This window comes from Schistocerca serialis, chromosome 1 (assembly GCF_023864345.2).
Source record: "Schistocerca serialis cubense isolate TAMUIC-IGC-003099 chromosome 1, iqSchSeri2.2, whole genome shotgun sequence".
Lineage (NCBI taxonomy): Eukaryota > Metazoa > Arthropoda > Insecta > Orthoptera > Acrididae > Schistocerca > Schistocerca serialis.
In genome coordinates, this window is record NC_064638.1 from 1267267967 (window position 1) to 1267290102 (window position 22136).

The 22136-nt window shown below is 42.1% G+C and overlaps 1 protein-coding gene across 1 annotated transcript in view; it reads left to right on the forward strand.

Moving 5' to 3' along the window:
- The window catches only part of LOC126456830 (Down syndrome cell adhesion molecule-like protein Dscam2), a 416068-nt gene that overhangs the window by 337841 nt on the left and 56091 nt on the right, over positions 1 to 22136 (forward strand). Inside the window, exons 26-27 of the mRNA XM_050092636.1 lie at positions 5414 to 5553; positions 15333 to 15483. Of these exons, the coding sequence (XP_049948593.1) occupies positions 5414 to 5553; positions 15333 to 15483 (291 nt within the window). The remainder of the gene's footprint in view (positions 1 to 5413; positions 5554 to 15332; positions 15484 to 22136) is intronic.

A 22136-nucleotide genomic window follows, 5' to 3' on the forward strand; every position in this document is an offset into this window, starting at 1 on the left:
ATTTACTTTCTTTATTATCTTTACCCCTTTTCAAAATTAATTTCCACCAGTTTCATTTGCATTTTTCCTTTCATTTAGATGTAACCCTTTCCTCCCTCTTTACCGACAGGTTAACTTCGGTGACGATTGCTTTTCCAAAACTCCCATTAGGTACACGCGGTTTAATTTTTCACTGTCATTAAGGTCGATAAGTGAGGGGGAGGTTACACGGTGACGGTTGTGGAACCTCTTCTTTTGATGCTGGGTCGGTGGTTTGCGAGCTCTTATCTTTGTGCTATTTAATGTTTCACACATACTATCTCACTGAAGTCCTCTTCGAACGCTTTTTCCAATGCCACGGAAAAGGTATATCATATGGTTCCTTTGAAAGTGCACGATGACAACAAACAGTTAGGTGCAGCTGGCCCGCCCGGTTAGCCGTGCGGTCTGCCGCACTGCTTTCCGGGAGGGAAGGCGTGCGGGTCCCCGGCACGAATCCGCCTGGTGGAGTAGTGTCGAGGTCCGGTGTGCCGGCCGGTCTGTGGATGGTTTTTAGGGTGGTTTTCCATCTGCCTCGGCGAATGCGGACTGGTTCCCCTTATGCCACCTCAGTTACACTATGTCGGCGATTGCTTCGCAAACACTGTCTCCACGTACGCGTACGCAATAATTACTCTATCACGCAAAGAATGGAGTTACACTCGTCTAGAATGAGACGTTCCCGATGGGTCCACTGGGGGCCGAACCGCACAGTAACCATGGGTTCGGTGTGGGGCGGCGATGGGGTGAGTGGACTGCTTTAGCCTGTTGTGGGCTACGGCGGGAGCGAGGCCTAGGTCCTCAGTTCAATATAATACAATACAATACAAGGTGCAGCTGACGTCAGTGTTGATAGGGGCTCTGCTCCCAACCAAATTTCAGAGTTGCATACATGCAAGCACAGCTACTGGAATGACTACAACTCATTTGTTCGATAACATACAAATATTCATTTAAGAGATCATGTTACAATATACTATCCTGTGACAGAACCGCTCTGAGAAAAAGTCCAACTGGTGACCTTTACAGTCTTCTGTCCGCCATAAGCATTGCGTGGCAGTGTTATGAGTGGTGGGACAGCAGCGGGACCTTCTTTGGACAGGTAAACTACGATGAACTGGAAGAGTAGTGGCGACGGCGACTAGAACTGGAACAACGACAGGCTCTCGCTGGAACTGCAGCAGGAACGCACTCTTGAACACATTCTGACAGTAAATCAGCAAAGTGCGACTTACAGAGGGTAAAATAAATACGAAAACGCCTGAAACACAACACATTACTATGCCTAAAACGGTGTGATATTCCCGTTGGCGTTCAAAACAGCTTCCAGCCGTCCTAGAATGGATAAATACAGGTCTTTTATGGTTTTAAAGGTACTCCCATACCATTCTTCTTTCTAAATAGTGCTAAGTTCAGGTAACGATGAGGGAAGTGGGTAGTGATAATGCACCCATCTGTCCAAAGTAGACAACAAAGGCTCCATAACACCGAGATGTGGTGACTATGACGGCCACGTGTTCACAAAACCAGTTGTGGAGGACGCGAGCTGTGTGAACGGGGCACTATCGTCTTGGAAAACAGCATCACATTGCACGTGATCAGTCAAACCGGTCAATTAATCTTTGGCACCGGAGTAACTATAGGGATCATCGAATACCCCGGTATGGCTGTTCACATCATCACCAAACCCCGCTGACGTTTCGCTCTTGAGATGTAAACTCGGCCTGAAGTTGAAAATAAGGTGAAACAAGACTCATCCGACCAAATCTCCCTTTGCTCTGTAGTCCACGTTTTCGTGTTACGGGCATTTGCATCACTGATAAGTAGTTTTGGAATTCCAGCTCACCCTATAATTCTCTCCTTATAATGCTAACTTCCTGTTGTTTTGTGCTGATAGGGTTTGCAAGGGAGCGCCATCCAGTTGTGCATTGACTTTTTCAGGTGCCGTGCTCTTAGTTTCCGTCACAATCCTCTTCAATAACCGTCCTTCACGTCTCATTACACACTTCAGTCCGCCCTGTACTTAACGGGCGATGTTTTTCCGTTTTCCGTGTATGCTATACCTCTTGAAACACCAAACATTTCGGCTTCTTGGTTACGTAAGCACCCACTATGCGAGCACATGCAATTTACCCACATTCGAATTCACTGAGTTCCGACATAATGCACTCACAAGTGCACAGAACACTGTCGGGAATACGACAGACACTTTCAACGCACTGAGGTCATTGTAACCTCCCCCTCACTTATCGACCTTAATGACAGTGAAAAATTAAACCGCGTGTACCTAATGGAAATTTGGGAAAAGCAATCGTCACCGACGTTAATCTGTCGGTAAAGAGGGAGGAAAGGGTTACATCTAAATGAAAGGAAAAATGCAAATGAAACTGGTCGGAAATTAATTTTGAAAAGGGGTAAAGTTAATAAAGAAAGTAAATGTGCGGTCGTTACGTTAACAATTAACTGGCGTTAATGAGATATTTGACATTTGGGGAAAATTACGGTTGCCAGTCCTATGGACAACTACTATAATAACGGAAAATAAAGGTTATTGCACATATAATTAGCACTAAAAGCGTGGCATCTGAAGGTTGACACGTGTTGTGTGAAAACTGAATGTTTGTCAGAGGTAATAAATATCGCTACACTCTGACTTACAATAGCAAAAGAATTAATAAAACCGGAAAATTAAAAGTTAATTTAGTGACTGAAATTAATAGTGAACTTTTGTTTGCTTGTTGGTTGGTTGAAGGTTTGAAGTCGTCGATCGAGGAGGTGGCGACAATCACTCATTGTCGGCCGTAGCTGTTGCAGAAGCTGGATGTTGGCGCACCTTCGTCTCGACACGATCACCAGGCGAAACGGGCTCTTAATGTGTGCCTGCTAATGTTTCCCGTCCGCGAGACCGTGCCAGAAACTATCATAGCAAATCGAGCGCAATTACATGCTGCCAAACCCCGGAAGCGCGGCAACACGCGGGAGCGTCACTCAACACACCTGCTCCACCGCCCTACTCCAGCCAGACTCCGCTTTGCCCGCGCTCCACGCGGCAGAGTTAACACTACCAAAGATCCTAAACACTTTGGTTCTCCACACGACCTATCGATGTAGTCCTTCGATAGCATAGTTTTCCCTAGGCAAGACCCAGCGTAAAAATACAAATAGTATTTACAAAACAAAACAATTATACATCGACATAAATGCATATATATATATATATATATATATATATATATATATATATATATGTGTGTGTGTGTGTGTGTGTGTCTGTGTGTGTGTACATACAAATAGTAAAACAATTACAATATATAGAGACACAGAAATGTCATACCTTCAGGTAACAAAATAAGGAAAAAAATTGTAGTACAATAGATGGAAATAGGATATCCATTTCCGGCGTTACAACATTGCACAAGTGCCGCTCGTGGTTAAATACGACAGCACCGCCTATAGCCTTGCCTAATATCTGCATTTATGTTCAAGCACGCACTTCTCGCGGTGTTCCCATATTTTCGTCCCTATTGCTCCGCTCTGCTGGCGACCTCTGCCGTGAGCCGCTAGGATTTGCTGGCCGACTCGCTTCGCCTGGCGCGTCGGCCATGCAGCGTAACTTATGCTGTTTGAGGGAAGTCTACCGTTTAGGGGCAGCGACTCACGATCACAACAGAAAGAAAATAATTCGATGTCATTTACGGAAGCCACAATTTTTAAAAACTACGCAGAATATTCACTACATTGCCCGCTATAAATGATCGAAAACTACATATTTGCTCTTTCTGGACACACTCGTATTTCGAGCGCACTGTCTTGGCTGCTTCAACTTGTATTCATCACACTGGTTAAACAGCACACTCAAATTCTCACTTCTTGTCTACACGAACGGGTAGGCAATGATTCCACGTCGTGTACTGACTGCTAGATGTCTTACTTGTTGATAAATGCGAGTCAGTGCTCGTAGCAACGGGAAAGAACCCGACCTCATCTGATCATAAGATATATAGGAAAGTTCTAGATCCTGTCATACCGCTTAATTCATCAGCAGCCGTTCGACATTTTTTCCTGCACGAATCCCTCATTCACATTTCTCCAATCAAACCGTGTCAGTAAAAACTTCCTCAGCCACTGTTCACATCTTGCCACCGTAGTGGTTACACCCCCACCGTCCACACCCCAACCTCAACCTGCCATTCTCGTTCTCAACACCTAAATTTTGACGTACATTACAGTTATCTCCATTATACGATACTGTTAATTTAAATTTTAAAGTTTTACTGACATTTATTAATAATATTTGTTGGAATACAATTTAAAGACCGTAAACTACTTAACATCTGGTTACATTATTTTCATAACAGCTTGTTTTCAAAATATTTTAGCTGCTGGCAATTTTCATTATCTTTTTAACAAGCGAAGTGGTAAGTGGCATAATGGTAAAGATAATGAAATCGTGTACGATAGTAACAGTGTTCAGTTTTCCGTAAATACCCGCAGATTTAAGTTTTCCATTATGTTCTTAACTCCAAGAAGACAACCGTTGCGTTGATTTCATTGAAAAGGGTGAGATCGATTTCTTTCCCCAATATTTCTCTATCAGAAGATCTGCTAAACCATAATAGTCTCTTTTGCACAATTATTTTTCAACGACGCTGCCTGCTGCCAGAATTTAAATAGTAAGTGGCAGCAAGAACCAAACGGAAAGGAGTGTACATCCGTGAACCGAAAAGTTTTGCTTTTTCTCCTAATAACTGTTACCATTTAGGTGTCGAGTGCCGCAGACACTTGCAGATCCATAATGGGAAATGAGAGGTCTCAAGTACAGTACTCGAACAATCGGCTTATGTTTTCGAGAACACGGTTCACAATTCCCGCAACCACTTCCGTACTATCGCCGACGCTAAAGCCTAAACTACCCACAATGGCCCATTAATCACGCTGTCAATGAGACGCCTCGTGTTTACCGCTGGGACTTTGGTATTCTTGTCGCTCATCGGACGCTTCTTTCTATTACAGAACTCGTGTATTGGCTTTCATGGCCTTCCGCACTCTCCTGCTGATTTACCCCCTTTTCGGGGTAGTTTCCCACCCCATAGCGAAGATTGTGTTCCTTTGCCCTCTTTCGCAAGTACGAGAGTCTCTCCTTATTCCGGAAGTCTTGGATAACCATTTTTATTCAAAATTCAAACAGTGGCTGGGTTCGAAACTGTGCCCTATGAAATTTTGAATATCAGAGGAAGTAATAGTAAATACTGACGGAGAAATGTTTGTCTGAAGGTAATAACTTTCTGCGCTCGTCACATGATCCTTTTATTAGCATTCAGTTCTCTTAAGAATGCCTGTATTAATATCCTAATACTCACTACGACAGCTGTTGATTTCATCTCGTTCCTTGCAGTTCCCGGACCACCGGCTGCTGTGAAGGCCCTGACGCTGACTTCAGACTCCATCCTCGTGTCGTGGCTGCCTCCTGAGCAGCCCAACGGCCTCATCACGCAGTACACCGTTTACTGCAGCAGGAAGAACCACCCCTCCAAGGTACGCTTCCGTTTCACGACGTGTACTCAGATTTGATTGTACCTGTCTTGATAAACACTGTCTGGAATAATCCAAGGGCGCAGGGACGCAGTTGAAAGCCTAAATTACTAATCACATAGTGACTGAGCTTCTTGTACTTAATATCGCTGCCCCCTGCACACCGTCCACCGTAATGTACTGGTTACATTCGCTGGCTGATGTCAGCTGGGTTACCGAGCCGACTTGCGCATGCTGCAGCTGTTTACCCTTTAACATTTGTAACTTCTGGAAAGTTTTGGCTGTAATTTATGGACTATTCAAATTTGGTAGAACGTTCCATGTATGGATAAACAGGAGCACTCTCTGCTGAGGTAGGCAATTCAGATCTGTCCGTATTTATAGCGGTGACTAGGAGTGGTGGTGCCAGACTGAGAGGTGTGCAACAACATTTAGGAAGCATCTTTAGTAATATCATTAATTCGTATGAAATCCAAGTCAAGAAGGGACGCCCCAGTTATAATTTACATTTTATTAGCACAGTTTACAATAACCCTATTGAGCAATTATGAACAAAGAAAATAAAGAACACTATGACTTTATGCCCTCCAATGGCATAAAGTCATAGTGGAGGGCAGCGTGGAGGGTAAAAATCGTAGAGGGAGACCAAGAGATGAATACACTAAGCAGATTCAGAAGGATGTAGGTTGCAGTAGGTACTGGAAGATGAAAAAGCTTGCACAGGATAGAGTAGCATGGAGAGCTGCATCAAACCAGTCTCAGGACTGAAGACCACAACAACAACATGACTTTATGAAACGTCCCCTTTGAACAATTATACATGACTGTCCTTAAACTGACACACAATATTTTTAGCGCAATGCAATCTGACTTTCAATAATCCCTACAAAAGAATGGCCCTGACAGACATTAACCTACACCTTTCACAAATCACTTACCTCACAAAAATCTTCGTTACTCGAACTACTGCAATACAGCGAGCGCCACTACTGCCAGCTAAATAAAAGATTCAAACTACTGAAGGCACTAACTACTGATAGGCATAGTTAGCAAAATGAAAGATTTTGATGGAGAACATACAATGTATTTACCTAATTAATGTTGAAAAATCATAATATATATAGCAGTTCATGACATCCAGTCTTACAAATTTCAAAACTCCGCCATTTCTCTCCCCACATCCACCACTGCTGGTGGCTCACCTCCAACTGCACAACGCTACGCGCTGTTAACAGCCAACTGCCCAACACTACAATGGCCAGTAACAATGCAAACCAGCCACAGACTGCACACAGCACAGCCAGTGATTTTCATACAGAGCGCTATGAGGCGTTACCAATAAAAAAACCTAAACAGCCTACTTACAACTTTTACAGAATTTTCACTCTCGCAGAACCCTGCTACACCGAGGCTTAACGTCTAAAGTGTCAGAAACCAACATCAGATCAGTGCTTCGAAGATGTGTAACTGACTGGACAGTTTTTCTGGAGACAGACGGCCATGCTCCGGCCGTCAGCTAGGAGGCGACCCAAACATCGCTAGAGGTCGTGATCTGCGAGGACGTATTCTCTTACGAAAGACACGAGATCGATAATAAGTCCAGTTGTATTCAAGCACAGAGTAGTGTGTAACGCAGTGCTCAATCGAGACCAATTCACTCTGAGTGGGTTTTCCTGGCCCAGGAGCCGATTCTGCAAGGATTCCATCAGTCAGGATTCTCACTCGAGAATGCCTTCATGATGTCTGACTTCGTGACCATGGACTGCCAGCTGTGAACTTGGAGCGTTGGTGGCCTCCTCGCCAAAGAAGACGGGGGCTGGACTCCGTCGTCGTGGCAGACTAGTCGACTTGTAAATTTATTCCTGTTTAACTTTCAAACGGCTGGATGCCCTGAGGGACTTAAACTTCGTTCATTCTGATGGTACTTTGATACTGAGTGTCCTACAGGACTTTGATTTCTATAAAGTGCTTTTTAATGAGCTTAGTGACCATCTAACCAGTCCTCAGCTGCTAGAAGCATTATTATTCTATTTCCAGAACTGACTTATTTTGTTTCGTTTCAATCCGTATCAGGGTAGACATCCTGTAAATCCTTAACAACTGAACTTGCTCAGTTATTGCTACCTATCATACCCAACTGCCAACTACTCTGTTAAAAGAAATACCCTTGAGATCTCAGACCTATGACGCCATTTATATTTCGTTTACAACAACATTTCCTCAAAACAATCAAATATGATAATCATCCCCAAACAATAGCCACAATAGATTTGAGGGAACACCTGCAGGCATTTCTAAAGGAACAGATAATGTAAAAAAAAGAATTGCAAGCCTAGTTGGGAAAACGACGATAATAATACTAACACTATATATATTTCTCTCATTAAACCTAATGCGGGAATCCAATTAATATTGCACAAGCAATATTGGCACAGACAGTGTACTAGAATGAGATTTTCACTCTGCAGCGGAGTGTGCGCTGATATGAAACCTGCTGACAGATTAAAACTGTGTGCCGAAACGAGACTCGAACTCGGGACCTTTGCCTTTCGTGGGCAAGTGCTCTACCAACTGAGCTACCCAAGCACGACTCACGACCCGTCCTCACAGCTCGAAAGGCAAAGGTCCCGAGTTCGAGTCTGGGTCCGGCACGCAATTTTAATCTGTAAGGAAGTTTCACAGACAGTGTAGTTTAAAAAGGTTTGGATCGGTCCCAGGAAGCGTTCATGGATAGCTGAGGTGGTTTAGACGACTGCTCGCGATAAGCGGGAAATTCGAGTCCCAGTGCAGTACAGATTTTCATGTGTCGCCTATGGGTAGTATGTAAATGTCACCAATTGGTAATATCTCTGTACCTAATGCAGCTGATGTCAAAGAATTCGGAATTGTGAACAAATTTCATAATATTAATACAGCCGAAAATCGTCCCCACTGTCTGTTCCTTCAGACATGCATACGTGTCTGGGGGAACAGACACTGTAAAAATAGTAATTCAAAACTGTGATTTGATGGTAAAAAAACTAATTACTGTTAAATGAAGTGGATTAAGAACAAATATTACGTGCAATACAGCCGTATTAAGGGGTAAATTATGTTCTGGTGGTGTAACGGGGAGGAGAGTGCGGCGATGAAGGCTAGAAGTGTGAGGGAACGTAGGTCGTTAGGTTGGGGTAATCCACTTGCGCCCTTGATTGGCCTCCAGGTGACTGCTCACTTATCTAACCCACCACGTCACAAGAGGAACTACAGGATGTTTCGCAAAGTTACATCGACCTTTTGCAACACGCCTTATGGATCACTGGCGACATACCCGTGGAGGCAGGGGATGGGGGGGGGGTGTTTATTTTCCGGAAATCGCGAGATCACTGCTTGCAATACAGACATGGGTATCTAATAACGTAACGCAAGAAACGTATATGGGCGTGATCTGTGTAAATCTCTGTCCACTGTTCTGCACTGATTACGCATCCTGTACAGCAACTGTAGCGTTCTCGATGTAAAGGCAACTTCCTCCACTACGCTTTTCAGTTTACAGACGGATCGCACCACCCCAGATTTCCTCTCCAGTTATCTTATGTGAGCAGACAAAATAACTTCAATGAACTCGTGTTGGTATACTGGAGCTAAATGAGTACTTATTTGCAATTGTCCTGTAAAATACGTCATATGAATGCGCAGTGGCTGTTCTTTTTGACATGTCTGCAGAATCTGCAGTTGTGATACATTAACTGTAAATAGAACGTGGAAGGAGGAGAAAGGGAAGAGATTACTGACGTCAGCTACATCAGGACGTTACATGGAATCAACGGCGACGAGTGAAAATTCAGGCTCAGGATCTCCTGCTTACTAGGCAGATGCGTTAACCACCGCACCACCCGGGAGACAGTGTCTATGGTCTCTGCGTCTCACGACCGTCAAACATTCTCATCGAGTGGCACCTACCGGCAGTCCCTGTCCACTTCCTCCACGCTCGCTGCTCTGGGATTCCCGTAGGACGTCAGACGTACTTGTCCATCTGTACTGGAGAAGTCCATCTAGGCGAATCAGTTATATGAACGCATGGTGTCTGTTCTTCTGGGCATGTCCAAAGTGTATCTTGTCGTCGCGGGTGCAGAGGAGTAAAGCGCACGGGTGTTTGGAGTGGGGGAGGTGCTTCATACAAGCTGCTGGAGCTTAGGGCGTGGGGGTGGGGTGCTTGTGGCTGGATGCTGATGTGAGACAAATATCAAATGCATGAGGGAGTCTTTTACCCCCACAAATGCAGAGCGGTGGCACGCGGGCCGGGGGTGCTTCAAGGGGAGTGTGGGGGCTCTTCTGCCTTGACCTTGATATGTGAGGTTCCCGCTATGGCCTTGGAGATAAGGAAGTGCCGAGCCCGCTATCAACTGTAATATGACACCACAGATAAAAATGTGTTATCAGATAATGAGTCACTGATTTTGCCCAGAACATACTCTGCCAACCTACTGATACTAACTAGAATAATGAAATAATGTCACACAAGACTCTCATCACAAGAAACCTGAACAGCTAAACGCTAACCTCTCACACAAATTCCCAGGACGTGCACGTGAAAACAATACTGTCCAATAAATAAATGTGTGACAAGGGCCCCCCATAGGGTAGAAAGTTCGCTGGGTGCAAGTCTTTCGATTTGACGCCACTTCGGCGACTTGCGCGTCGATGCGGATGAAATGATGATGGTTAGGAGCAGAGAAAATCTCCGACCCGGCCGGGAATCGAACCCGGGCCCTTAGGATTGACATTCCGTCGCGCTGACCACTTTTTTTTTAGTCTCATTTTGTTCGCTTCGTCTGCTCGGGGCGGACGTCGTAAGACATCCATGTAAGTTCGTTGATGATGGATTAACTCAGTTTTTTTTTATTACAGAGGGCACGTAACCCTCTGACCGAACACGCTGAGCTACCGTGCCGGCTGCCACTCAGCTACCGGGGGCGGACATACTGTCCCATGAGGCCTCCATGATTCAGCACAAGTGCCGGTGTCCACCTCCATGAGTCAGTGGTCAGTATGTAGCACTGGTATGAGGAAGACCCAGGTTCGAGTTCTGGCACTGCCAGACACTCTTCGTTCACGCGTGGACTGATACGGGGGGTGCTCAGCCTCGTGAAGCCATCCTAACCAGACACTAGTGGATGTTCGTCGATAAGGTCGGCCACTGTGACTAGGTGAATGGTCGTATACACTGACTGTCTCAGCCGCCATGCTGTCACCAAGACAACTGACGAGGCACCGTAAATGTTGAAGTTTCCTGTAGAGGACATAATTTTGAATCGTGGAGTACGTGCAATGATCTATGATCATGGAAAATTGTTTCTGACAAGTTTGGTATCAGAAGATGGAAAAATATATGGCCTTAGTTCTTTCACAGCCCAATAGACGGAACCTGTGTCCTTCATGCAATTCCATAAAGCATCAGTTTACTCTGAAGTCTTGACTGAAATATAGAAGAAGACACAGGAGCGTAGCTGGCGAACCGCCTTTCGAGGTTGTGTTTTTCTGTAGCCATCCCAAAGCCCCGAAAATGAGTCACGCAATGTCCTCTGAATGCATGGGGAAATCAGTCATTTGTACAAAAGTGGGTAATAATCTATAAATTCGGTAAAAACCGTGAATGATTTTGCGGAACATGGCCCATTTGGTAAATTGAATCCAAAAGTGTAAAACATGATTACTAAGCTTTTCGTGAAAGCCATTCTTCACATTACATCAAGCGAAAGCAAAATTCACTTTTTAAACAGCAGTTAACACAAATTCGACACACTTGGAGGTCTCTTCCAAATGAGTCGGCGACAATTTGGTTTCAGATATGCCTCGGACACGCCAAGAATTATCGACGCTGCTGGTGACTGGGACGTATTGTTAATTGTAATTGCATTTTTCTTTTGTTCGTATATGATGTCTATATACGTTTTAGTTTGTTGTCAGATACGATTTTCTACTGATTAACCCGACCACGGTCTTTTTTAACAGACTGTACTTACCACACACAGACGGATTACCGCGTGGAACATCTTAATTAGACGTAGGCAGATATCTTTTTGTCTCCATTGGCGTCGAATACAGAGACTGTACCTTGGACGCCAGAGCTAATGGACGTGAACAATTAACAATTATACTGTCAAACACTGACTTGTAAGCCACAGCGCAGGCGACCTAGTACTGATTTGCACAGGTGTGTGCAAAGTAGGGCTATCATAAAAATCATTAAATTTCTACTTTTGTCACTACCGAATACTTCTTTCCTTGTTAGACATTAACTACAAATACGAGGCTGATGATCTCACAACACGAAGACAAAAACTCACAGACTTAGTGCACGGCCATAGTATGAAGCCGAACCACTACCCCGAGGCGCAGATCGATGATAGTCTTCCAATTTCTACATCCACTATATAGGAATAAGCTACTTAGGAGAAGCCACACTGAAGCAGTCCTCAACAAGAGTCTAGCAACAATTAATCCAACGCGCTCCTGAGCGCCCTGTGGCAGTCAAACATCTAATTCAAACTGATCACAAGTTTGGAGAAATGTCCAGGCAAAGATTTCACCCACAAATATTAGAGATATGTGGCTTGGTGTCATCATCGAAATCCACCCAAACCATCCTAAGAAATGTAAAACAAACTGACGCCTCAGCTTCATGCGAAGTATGTACAGTTGAAGCGAGCATGGGACACACATATCTAGAGAAGAAAACGATTAGTATTTAGATCTGGCTAAGAAAAAAGCTCTCTATTATCAAGAAAACTGTTATGGATTGGCAAGACAGCCAACCCACTATGAGAGGAAGCCGAAAGGCACGCGTTTTAGCTCACGCAGGCTGGCGTGAGGTCTGGAACAGGACAAGGAAATGAGACTAGCAAAAAAGGACGTAGGTGTGGAATACTTAACTCTAATCCATAAATGGTGAACATCGCTCTTGACGGTACATGTTTTACAGCATCAATAGTAACTGGTAATGGTGCCTTGCTAGGTCGTAGCAAATGACGTAGCTGAAGGCTATGCTAACTATCGTCTCGGCAAATGAAGGCGTAATTTGTCAGTGAACCATCGCTAGCAAAGTCGGCTGTACAACTGGGGCGAGTGCTACGAAGTCTCTCTAGACCTGCCGTGTGGCGGCGCTCGGTCTGCAATCACTGATAGTAGCGACACGCGGGTCCGACGTATACTAACGGACCGCGGCCGATTTAAAGGCTACCACCTAGCAAGTGTGGTGTCTGGCGGTGACACCACAAAAACCACCGTAAATAAGATAAACGTTCACCTGGTTTTGTGACCAGATTGAAAATTTTTCGCTGACGCTAAAAACGATGTGCTTGCTTGGTTTGTTCGACACTTGGCATTTTTCCCGCCATCTCAGGGGCACTGATGCTCAAATGGTTCAAATGGCTCTGAGCACTATGGGACTTATCAGCTGTGGTCATCAGTCCCCTAGAACATAGAACTACTTAAACCTAACTAACCTAAGGACATCACACACATCCATGCCCGAGGCAGGATTCGAACCTGCGACCGTAGCGGTCACGCGGTTCCAGACTGAAGCGCCTAGAACCGCACGGCCACACGGGTCGGCGGCACTGATGTAAGGAATTTACAAAGTATTTGTCATTTCAACATCGGAGCTTTCAATCTAATCTAGGAATCAGATTTGCACAGTCAGTGTAAAATTATCTGTGTGTAAATCACGAGATAGGTTAAGAAAGGAAAATGACCGTAGAGAATATGCGTTAGTCAGTTACATAATCAACTGATGGAATATCACATTTGAGAAAATCTGTTTTATTTACAAAGAAAAAGACTGAAAATGGAGACTGATTTGAGACTACATACGCAAATACATCAGAGAGAAATCACTGCCTGGTGTAAATTTGTGTTTGTTTATTTTAATTTTTATTTTATTATTATTGTTATTATTATTATTATTGTATCTGTTTTAAGTGTAAGGGAAGGAAATAATATGTTTTGTATATGGATTAATAGGCATAAAAACTTGTAAAAGCTTATAGTTTTTATATCAGGTCAATAAAAGCTTTAATTAAAAAAGCAAGAAGGCTGAATCATCTGTGCAGATTTTAAAAAAGATACAAGTAACGTGAATATCTACGATACGATCACGGTGCCTCGTCACAGTGAATATGAGGACTTGAGAACACGACAAGAACCACCACCTCTGCCAAACAAAGGGATGCGGACCAGATCCAGATCCGGGAGGGGGGGGGGGGGGCGGGGAGCCATTCAGTACGTTGTACATGGTTGGTCGTTGTGTATTAGCTATAATCGCAGGGTGGTGATGTCTGGGTCGCATGTTCAGTTTCCACCTCCAGTGATTATATTTTGATTTTTGGAAGGCCCTAGTGCTTACTTAACGAGTACTGGAACTTACCACAACTTTCTATGTCTGTATAAATTTGAGCACCCTCTGATGATGCAGGCAGTTGAGTTCTGCCTTTATGGTTAACAAATGTATTTTCAGTGTGAAGTGTTTGTTGTTGACAACTCTACTCTTGCAGCTGCTATTTGTTTCCTGATTCTGCCTTGCAATTTATCACTTTTTTAAAATTAATTCAAGAAGTAAGACTATAAACTCTGAAACGAAGGTGAAAATAACGAAAGACCTTTGTTTGAAAATTGGAAGTTTTGCCTTCTCTGCGAACGAGTGGGTAACACACGGTGTGTCGACTGTAGTCGGCAGAACAGTGATTCATGGTTCCACTTTCCTCACAACTAATCAGCATAAGTTGTTCACGCATTAAGTGCGGCTAAGAAATGATGTATATGCAAACAATACAAAATAAAGTCATTTTAATAACAATTTAATTACAGTAGATTATATAGTTCTATTTGTTGTAAGGTGTGTAGTCTAGTAGAATTTTTTTAAAAGATTCATGTTCGCCATGGCTGTACATCTATTCCAGTACCCAGTATTGCAGTTTCGAACTTTTGGTCGTTTTCAGGTAGCTGCAGGTGCTAAAATCAAAGCATTAACCAATGTTAATAAAGGGAACAAAAATGATACGAATATCTACGGCTCGTGTTACTATTTGTCATATATCATAACGATATGTGACGGATGTGATGCTATCCGTCGCATAACGATACTATATATAACAAAGGTTCACATGAACCATATATACTTATATTGTTTCTATTGTTTTTATTAACGTTGACTACTGCTGTAGTTTTAGCAGCTGTAACCGCTTAAAAACGATGAAAAGGTCGAAATTGCAGTACAGATATTGTAAAAAATATTCATGGTGAATTTGAAGTTGGACAATCAATATAAAATAAAAATTTATGGCTGAAGACGGAATATAATTAATTTATAATATCCCTAACATGAAAGTCATGGACAGCCCACGACTTAATGAGTATTAATAACGGATATGAAGTATTTCAAAAAACAATAATTTATGCTGCGGACCGCTAAAGATGTCAAATTGTTGCTAAATGTATTAGTATAGAAAAGAAAAGAAAGCCAGTTCCAAAAGACAAGTAAAACTGTTCCTATTTTGCTGCATAATATTTTTTTTTTGTAATGAAATTGTTTAATGCTATAATTCCACTTGTGAAGTAATCTATCACTTGAGGAAATGCAAATCGTTCTTTTCACTGGTATCTATTACTTCTTTCTGTTCTATACTCCATTCTAGCGTGTACGTCTGTAAGTTACAGATACACCTATATGTGATCGATCGGCTTACTCCACACGCTTCTTACTGTATATCTAAGCTTTTTCTTGAATTTTTCCATTTTTCCAGACGAGTAGTTTCCGAGTCGGTCCCACATCAAGCTCACTTGAAATTCGAGGACTAAAGGAACTGGAGCCATATGAGTCGTGGGTCACAGCCTCTACTATTGTAGGAGAAGGAGAGAGAACCAAGTCAATCACACAGGCACCCAATTCAAGAGGTAAGGCTGGCACGACAACACTACTAGCGAGAGGTGATTTTCAACTATTAATCGAGCCAACGTTTCCAGTGTAAAAGATAGCAGAGAAATTTCGAACTTTAAAGCTGGGTTGTAGGACAGTCATTGTCACAATATATGTAGAGAACTGCTCTAGTCACGGTATGAAGTCCACAGCTTGAACAAAAAAAATGGGATAATCTGAGATAAGTTCTTATTTTACATGCTGAGAATCACACATAGGCACACAAATACATACTCTGTACATAAATTAAAAAAAGGAAATAAAGATACACACAATGTTTCAGATAACTGATGTAGAGTACAATGTAACTTCTCTGTTGTGTGACACAGGACAATACATGGAAAGAAGAGTGAGAAGGAACGAAATGACACATAGGCAGTCAGTAACATTAACATGTAACACACTCTTCCTAGAAGATCAGGATTCCTGGTTTCGACCTGAGGTAGAACGAATTACTAAGGATGCCCTTACAGCATGGAGAGTTCCCAAGTCAACTTGACAGGATAGATATCAGAGATTCTCCAAATAGTTCGCAAGATTTAGGATCAAAAGACGCTTTGAATCACATATTCAGCAACATCACCACTGACCTAGCATCATGAGATGTAACAACCTTCAGCAGCTTCATGAGCATGTCTGTACCATACAGTGGACTGTTACAGGGTGATAGTGCCTTATTTATCTATTCCTCTGTCTGTATCTACAAAAATTTATTTTAATAATTACTAAACCAGAGGTTGTACAGAGTTTCAGGGAGAGCATAAGGGAAAAATTGACAGGAATGGGGGAAAGAAATACAGTAGAAGAAGAATGGGTAGCTCTGAGGGATGAAGTAGTGAAGGCAGCAGAGGATCAAGTAGGCAAAAATTGGAGGGTTAATAGAAATCCTTGGGTAACAGAAGAAATATTGAATTAAATTGATGAAAGGAGAAAATATAAAAATGCAGTAAATGAAGCAGGCAAAAAGGAAGACAAACGTTTCAAAAATAAGATCGACAGGAAGTGCAAAAAAAGCAGGGCTGGCTAGAGGACAAATGTAAGGATGTAGAGGCTTATCTCACTAGGGGTAAGATAGATACTGCCTACAGGAAAATTAAAGAGACCTTTGGAGAAAAGAGAATCACTTGCATGAATATCAAGCGCTCTGATGGGAACCCAGTTCTAAGCAAAGAAGGGAAAGCAGAAAGATGGAAGGAGTATATAGAGGGCCTATACAAGGGCAATGTACTCGTACATATTATGGAAATGGAAGAGGATGTAGATGAAGATGAAATGGGAGATACGATACTGCGTGAAGAGTTTGACAGAGCACTGAAAGACCTGAGTCGAAACAAGGCCCCGGGAGTAGACAACATTCCATTAGAACTACTGGCGGCCTTGGGAGAGCCAGTCCTGTCAAAACTCTACCATCTGGTGAGCAAGATGTATGAGACAGGCGAAATACCCTCAGACTTCAAGAAGAATATAATAATTCCAATCCCAAAGAAAGCAGGTGTTGACAGATATGAAAATTACCGAACTATCAGTTTAATAAGTCACGGATGCAAAATACTAATGCGAATTCTTTACAGACGAATGGAAAAACTGGTAGAAGCCGACCTCGGGGAAGATCAGTTTGGATTCCGTAGAAATATTGGAACACGTGAGGCAATACTGAACCTACGACGTATCCTAGAAGCTAGATCAAGGAAAGGCAAACCTACATTTCTAGCATTTGTAGACTTAGAGAAAGCTTTTGACAATGTTGACTGGAATACTCTCTTTCAAATTCTAAAGGTGGCAGCGGTAAAATACAGGGAGCGAAAGGCTATTTACAATTTGTACAGAAACCAGATGGCAGTTATAAGAGTCGAGGGACATGAAAGGGAAGCAGTGGTTGGGAAGGGAGTGGGACAGGGTTGTAGCCTCTCCCCGATGTTATTCAATCTGTATATTGAGCAAGCAGTGAAGGAAACAAAAGAAAAATTCGGAGTAGGTATTAAAATCCATGGAGAAGAAATAAAAACTTTGAGGTTCGCCGATGACATTGTAATTCTGTCAGAGACAGCAAAGGACTTGGAAGAGCAGTTGAACGGAATGGACAGTGTCATGAAAGAAGGGTATAATATGAACATCAACAAAAGCAAAACGAGGATAATGGAATGTAGTCGAATGAAATCGGGTGATGCTGAGGGAATTAGATTAGGAAATGAGGCACTTAAGGTAGTAAAGGAGTTTTGCTATTTGGGGAGCAAAATAACTGATGATGGTCGAAGTATTTGTATGGAGCGTAGCCATGTATGGAAGTGAAACATGGATGATAACTAGTTTGGTCAAGAAGAGAATAAAAGCTTTCGAAATGTGGTGCTACAGAAGAATGCTGAAGATTAGATGGGTAGATCATATAACTAATGAGGAGGTATTGAATTGGATTGGGGAGAAGTTTGTGGCACAACTCGATTAGAAGAAGGGATCGGTTGGTAGGACATGTTCTGAGGCATCAAGGGATCACAAATTTAGCACTGGAGGGCAGTGTGGAGGGTAAAAATCGTAGAGGGAGACCAAGAGATGAATACACTAAACAGATTCAGAAGGATGTAGGCTGCAGTAGGTACTGGGAGATGAAGAAGCTTGCACAGGATAGAGTAGCATGGAGAGCTGCATCAAACCAGTCTCAGGACTGAAGACCACAACAACAACAATGATGTGTACCACTTAAGTTGTACGAGGCTCAGTGCACGATATAACCAGCAAATGCGAATATATAGGGTGATTCACCTATCCCTAGCGATGGCTTTTATGCAACCTGCAACACCTTCAAAAACCACATGCGAGAATTTCGTATTTTCTCGCTCGCCTTTTTCATACTTAACAATGCCTGCAGTGTCAAACCGATAGTACCTTCTCTATGCGGCGCGCAGCACGTCGTATTCCTCATAATCATGTTCTCGCAACTCTCAGACTGCGACTGTATGCACAGAGGCTTTGATTGTTACTGTGTTCAGCTGATTATAAGGCGTTTGACGACAAAGTTTGAAAAGATGATATTTATGTAGATATCATATATTTCCACAACTTCTGTCTACAGCTTCCTATCGATGTCAGTAAATTTACTAAAGCTGACAATTGCAGTACGACAACTTTTTAATTAATTTCATCCTAGTTACAAATGGTTCAAATGGCTCTGAGCACTATGGGACTCAACTGCTGAGGTCATTAGTCCCCTAGAACTTAGAACTAGTTAAACCTAACTAACCTAAGGACATCACAAACACCCATGCCCGAGGCAGGATTCGAACCTGCGACCGTAGCGGTCTTGCGGTTCCAGACTGCAGCGCCTTTAACCGCACGGCCACTTCGGCCGGCTCATCCTAGTTACACTCTGGTCTTGTCAGTAGAGGTCAATAGATATCGTGTCTTTTCTCGTTGCTGCCTGCACTTAACGATATAAGCATATAACTGTCTGTGGCAGTTAGGTATGATATATACGCCAACTGCGATATTAATAATGTATACAAAAAATTAAAACTAGAAATTGGTGAAAATATTGAAGAAATTGGATGCCCTGCTCATATATTACTCCAAATAAATAAGAAACTACATCTGAATGATTAAATGACTCAAAAACTATTTAATAATTTCACTGCATGCGCTGACAGGACAGAAAAGCTAAAATATTTCTGTCAGTTTGTTGCTGCGGAATATAGTACTCTGTTTCCACAATCTAAAACGAGAAGGATGTTATTGTACCAGCTATTGAACGTACTATAAAGTTATCTGATGCTTTAAAATCTTTTTTTATCAGGAGAAAAAGCGCCCAAAATTCTATTTGATTTTTACACAAATCCTCTCACTGAAGTCTACCTTTGGTTTCTTGATAGGCAGTATACCACTTCCCACTTCCAAGTATTAAAAATTGATACATTATTAGTACCACTATTGGTGGACGTATCATATCCCACCGCCAGAATGAAAAGGTGTGAAAATAGGCAGTGGAATATTTGAAAACAGAAAATATTAATTTAAATTACACATTTTTAGTTTTCCAAAACACCACTGTGAAATTCAATCTCCAGATTGGAAGAACAAAACACCTTCCAAGAAATGTGTAATTGTAGTTTATAAATTCGAAACAGAATCTCACGAGCAATATAGAGATTAGTACCACATGTGTAAGTACCGTTTTTCCGTACCACTCCACAACAGTAACGTAGAAAGAACATTTTCTTTGATGGAAATACAGTGGATAGATGAGATATCGATAATGTTGAAAGCATTCCTCTATGATTGGAATATTACTCCATTTTGGTTGTTCCAGCATTCAAGATTATTTATTAAATTTTAATGCATATTAAAATGCATAGTACAAATAAAATGACATACAGATTACAAAGAAAAGGAACAAAAACTCAGGTTTATTTCTGTGATATTGTAGTTAGGATGTGAAGTAACTGAGATTATTTCATGCTCATTGTTTTTGTTCTTAAACATATATAACTTACAAAGTCACAAATATAACTCTCATATATGTTCATACATATATATGTATTGATTTTGTTAGCATTTTTCGTCTTTATTCTTAATAAACGTATGTTACTGTCTGAGATACGTTTTTTTTTGTTTTTTTTATTGTGTTCCGGTTTGACAACCGAAAAAATCACACTTTTCCGGTTGAATGACCAAGAGATGTGGCACTCCTATCCAGATAGCATGTTTGCTGTGGTACCCATTCACCCGACGTTTTAAATGCTATAGTTCCAAAGCGAAGTGGTAGCAAAAACTCCACTGTGAACGTGAGCTGTGCAGCCGACAGTCGTCTCAACCAAGCACACTGTTGCACCATAAATCATATTGGCGACAGGCGTTTGCTCATTTGTTTGTACTTGAACAGTATGATGCAGTGGCACAGTAGTAACATGTATTTCCTGTTGTAAACCAATAGAAAGGTCTTTTCTCGTAGGCAGAAGATAAGAGCATGAGTGGAGGGGAACTCACGTACTTCTCCGGGCCAATTTAAAATCCTCTTTAGTTCCCTTTTTGCAGAGAATTTTTGCGCCCTTGGTGGGGGCCTGTCTCGCCATGGGTACGGTCCTGTATGTTAGGCCCAGAGTTGTAAAACTATCTTTGGCTGCCATAGACCATAAGTAAGCATAAACTACAGTACTTTTCTTTAGCAGCTTTCGTTAACTGTCATACCCGCAATTGCTGTAAGATGGTTGTGTTGCATACCTATCAGGGGTTTCCTCATGATGTCTGCTTTCCTTCCGTATGCGATCTGTGTCTTACTAGATTCCCCTAAAAACTAGAAGTGGTCAACCGTCTAGTAACTGAGTGAGAATATCCTCCTGTCTGTTAAATGAGAATAAATCAATATTTATAGCGAAACTGAAATTGTCAATGTTTAATTCAGGTTGATTTGTGACGTGAAGCAGACGGATGTTGAAGTAAAAATAAATGAAACAATACAGATTTATCATATAGCACTAGAAAAATTCATTTCCTAACTACAAAGGTAAAAAAGCGCAAAACAAAAGTATATCAAATGTCGCTTCTGTAGAATCAGATTTCCACGCTGCAGCGGAGTGTGCGCTGATATGAAACTTTCTGGAAGATTAAAACTGTGTGCCGGACCGGGACTCGAACCCAGGACCTTTGCCTTTCGTGGGCAAGTGCTCTACGACCTCCTGCGAGAGATACTGTGAAGTTTCGAAGGTAGGAGATGTGGTATCAGGCGGAAGTAAAGCTGTGAGGTCGTAAGTCGTGCTTGGGTGCCTCAGATGGTAGAGCACTTGTCCGCGAAAGGGAAAGGTCTTGAGCTTGAGTGTCAGCACAGGGCACAGTTTTAATCTGTCATGAAGTTTCGTCGCTTCAATACTTCCTCGAACTTACATATAGTCTTTCTGTTATTCAGAAACAACTTTCAATAATAACAGGAAACTCTTGCCTTTGATCATGTTGAAGAACGTTTTATTGAGTGCAAAATATCAACTATAATTATATATTTTTTATGTTCGCGCCTGTAAACTGGACTTGCACCAAAAGTAATTGCTTCGGTTACATGAAAGTGCAGAAGTTACGCGATCAACTAATTTTCATTATTTATAAAACGCAATTTATATTCTGTAAGGATTTGCAATACACAATGGAATAACACTGAATGTTGTGCAGTTCTAATTATGTGCAAAACTAACAACCAAAGAAACCAAAAAACAAATAGAAGTTATCGGCTGCCATTTTCTCTCCTACACTTTCATTTACGTTTCTTTCCCCGCCAGGTCTACCAATACTGCCGGTAATCACACCACTTACTAATCATTCATATGGTGTACCAAAACAACCGAACCATAGTTTTGGTAGAGCACAACTCTAGTTAGGCGCAAAGAATGTAAAGAATTAGGCTGTCTCAGCCATATATTATATAATTGTTTATAGGTAAATTAGGTCGCCTGGCCCACCAGACGAAGCCGGTGACTTTCCTAACAGATGAAATTACGGATATCGCTGGCTTGGCAACATATTTGTCTATTGAAATTCATGATGTTTTGACTACGTGCCAACGTGTCGATGCTGTACTTGTTGGATCTGACGATGGTTACAAAGCTGCTGCAGGTCATGAATTTTGACAAACTAATATGTGACCAAGACACTGATT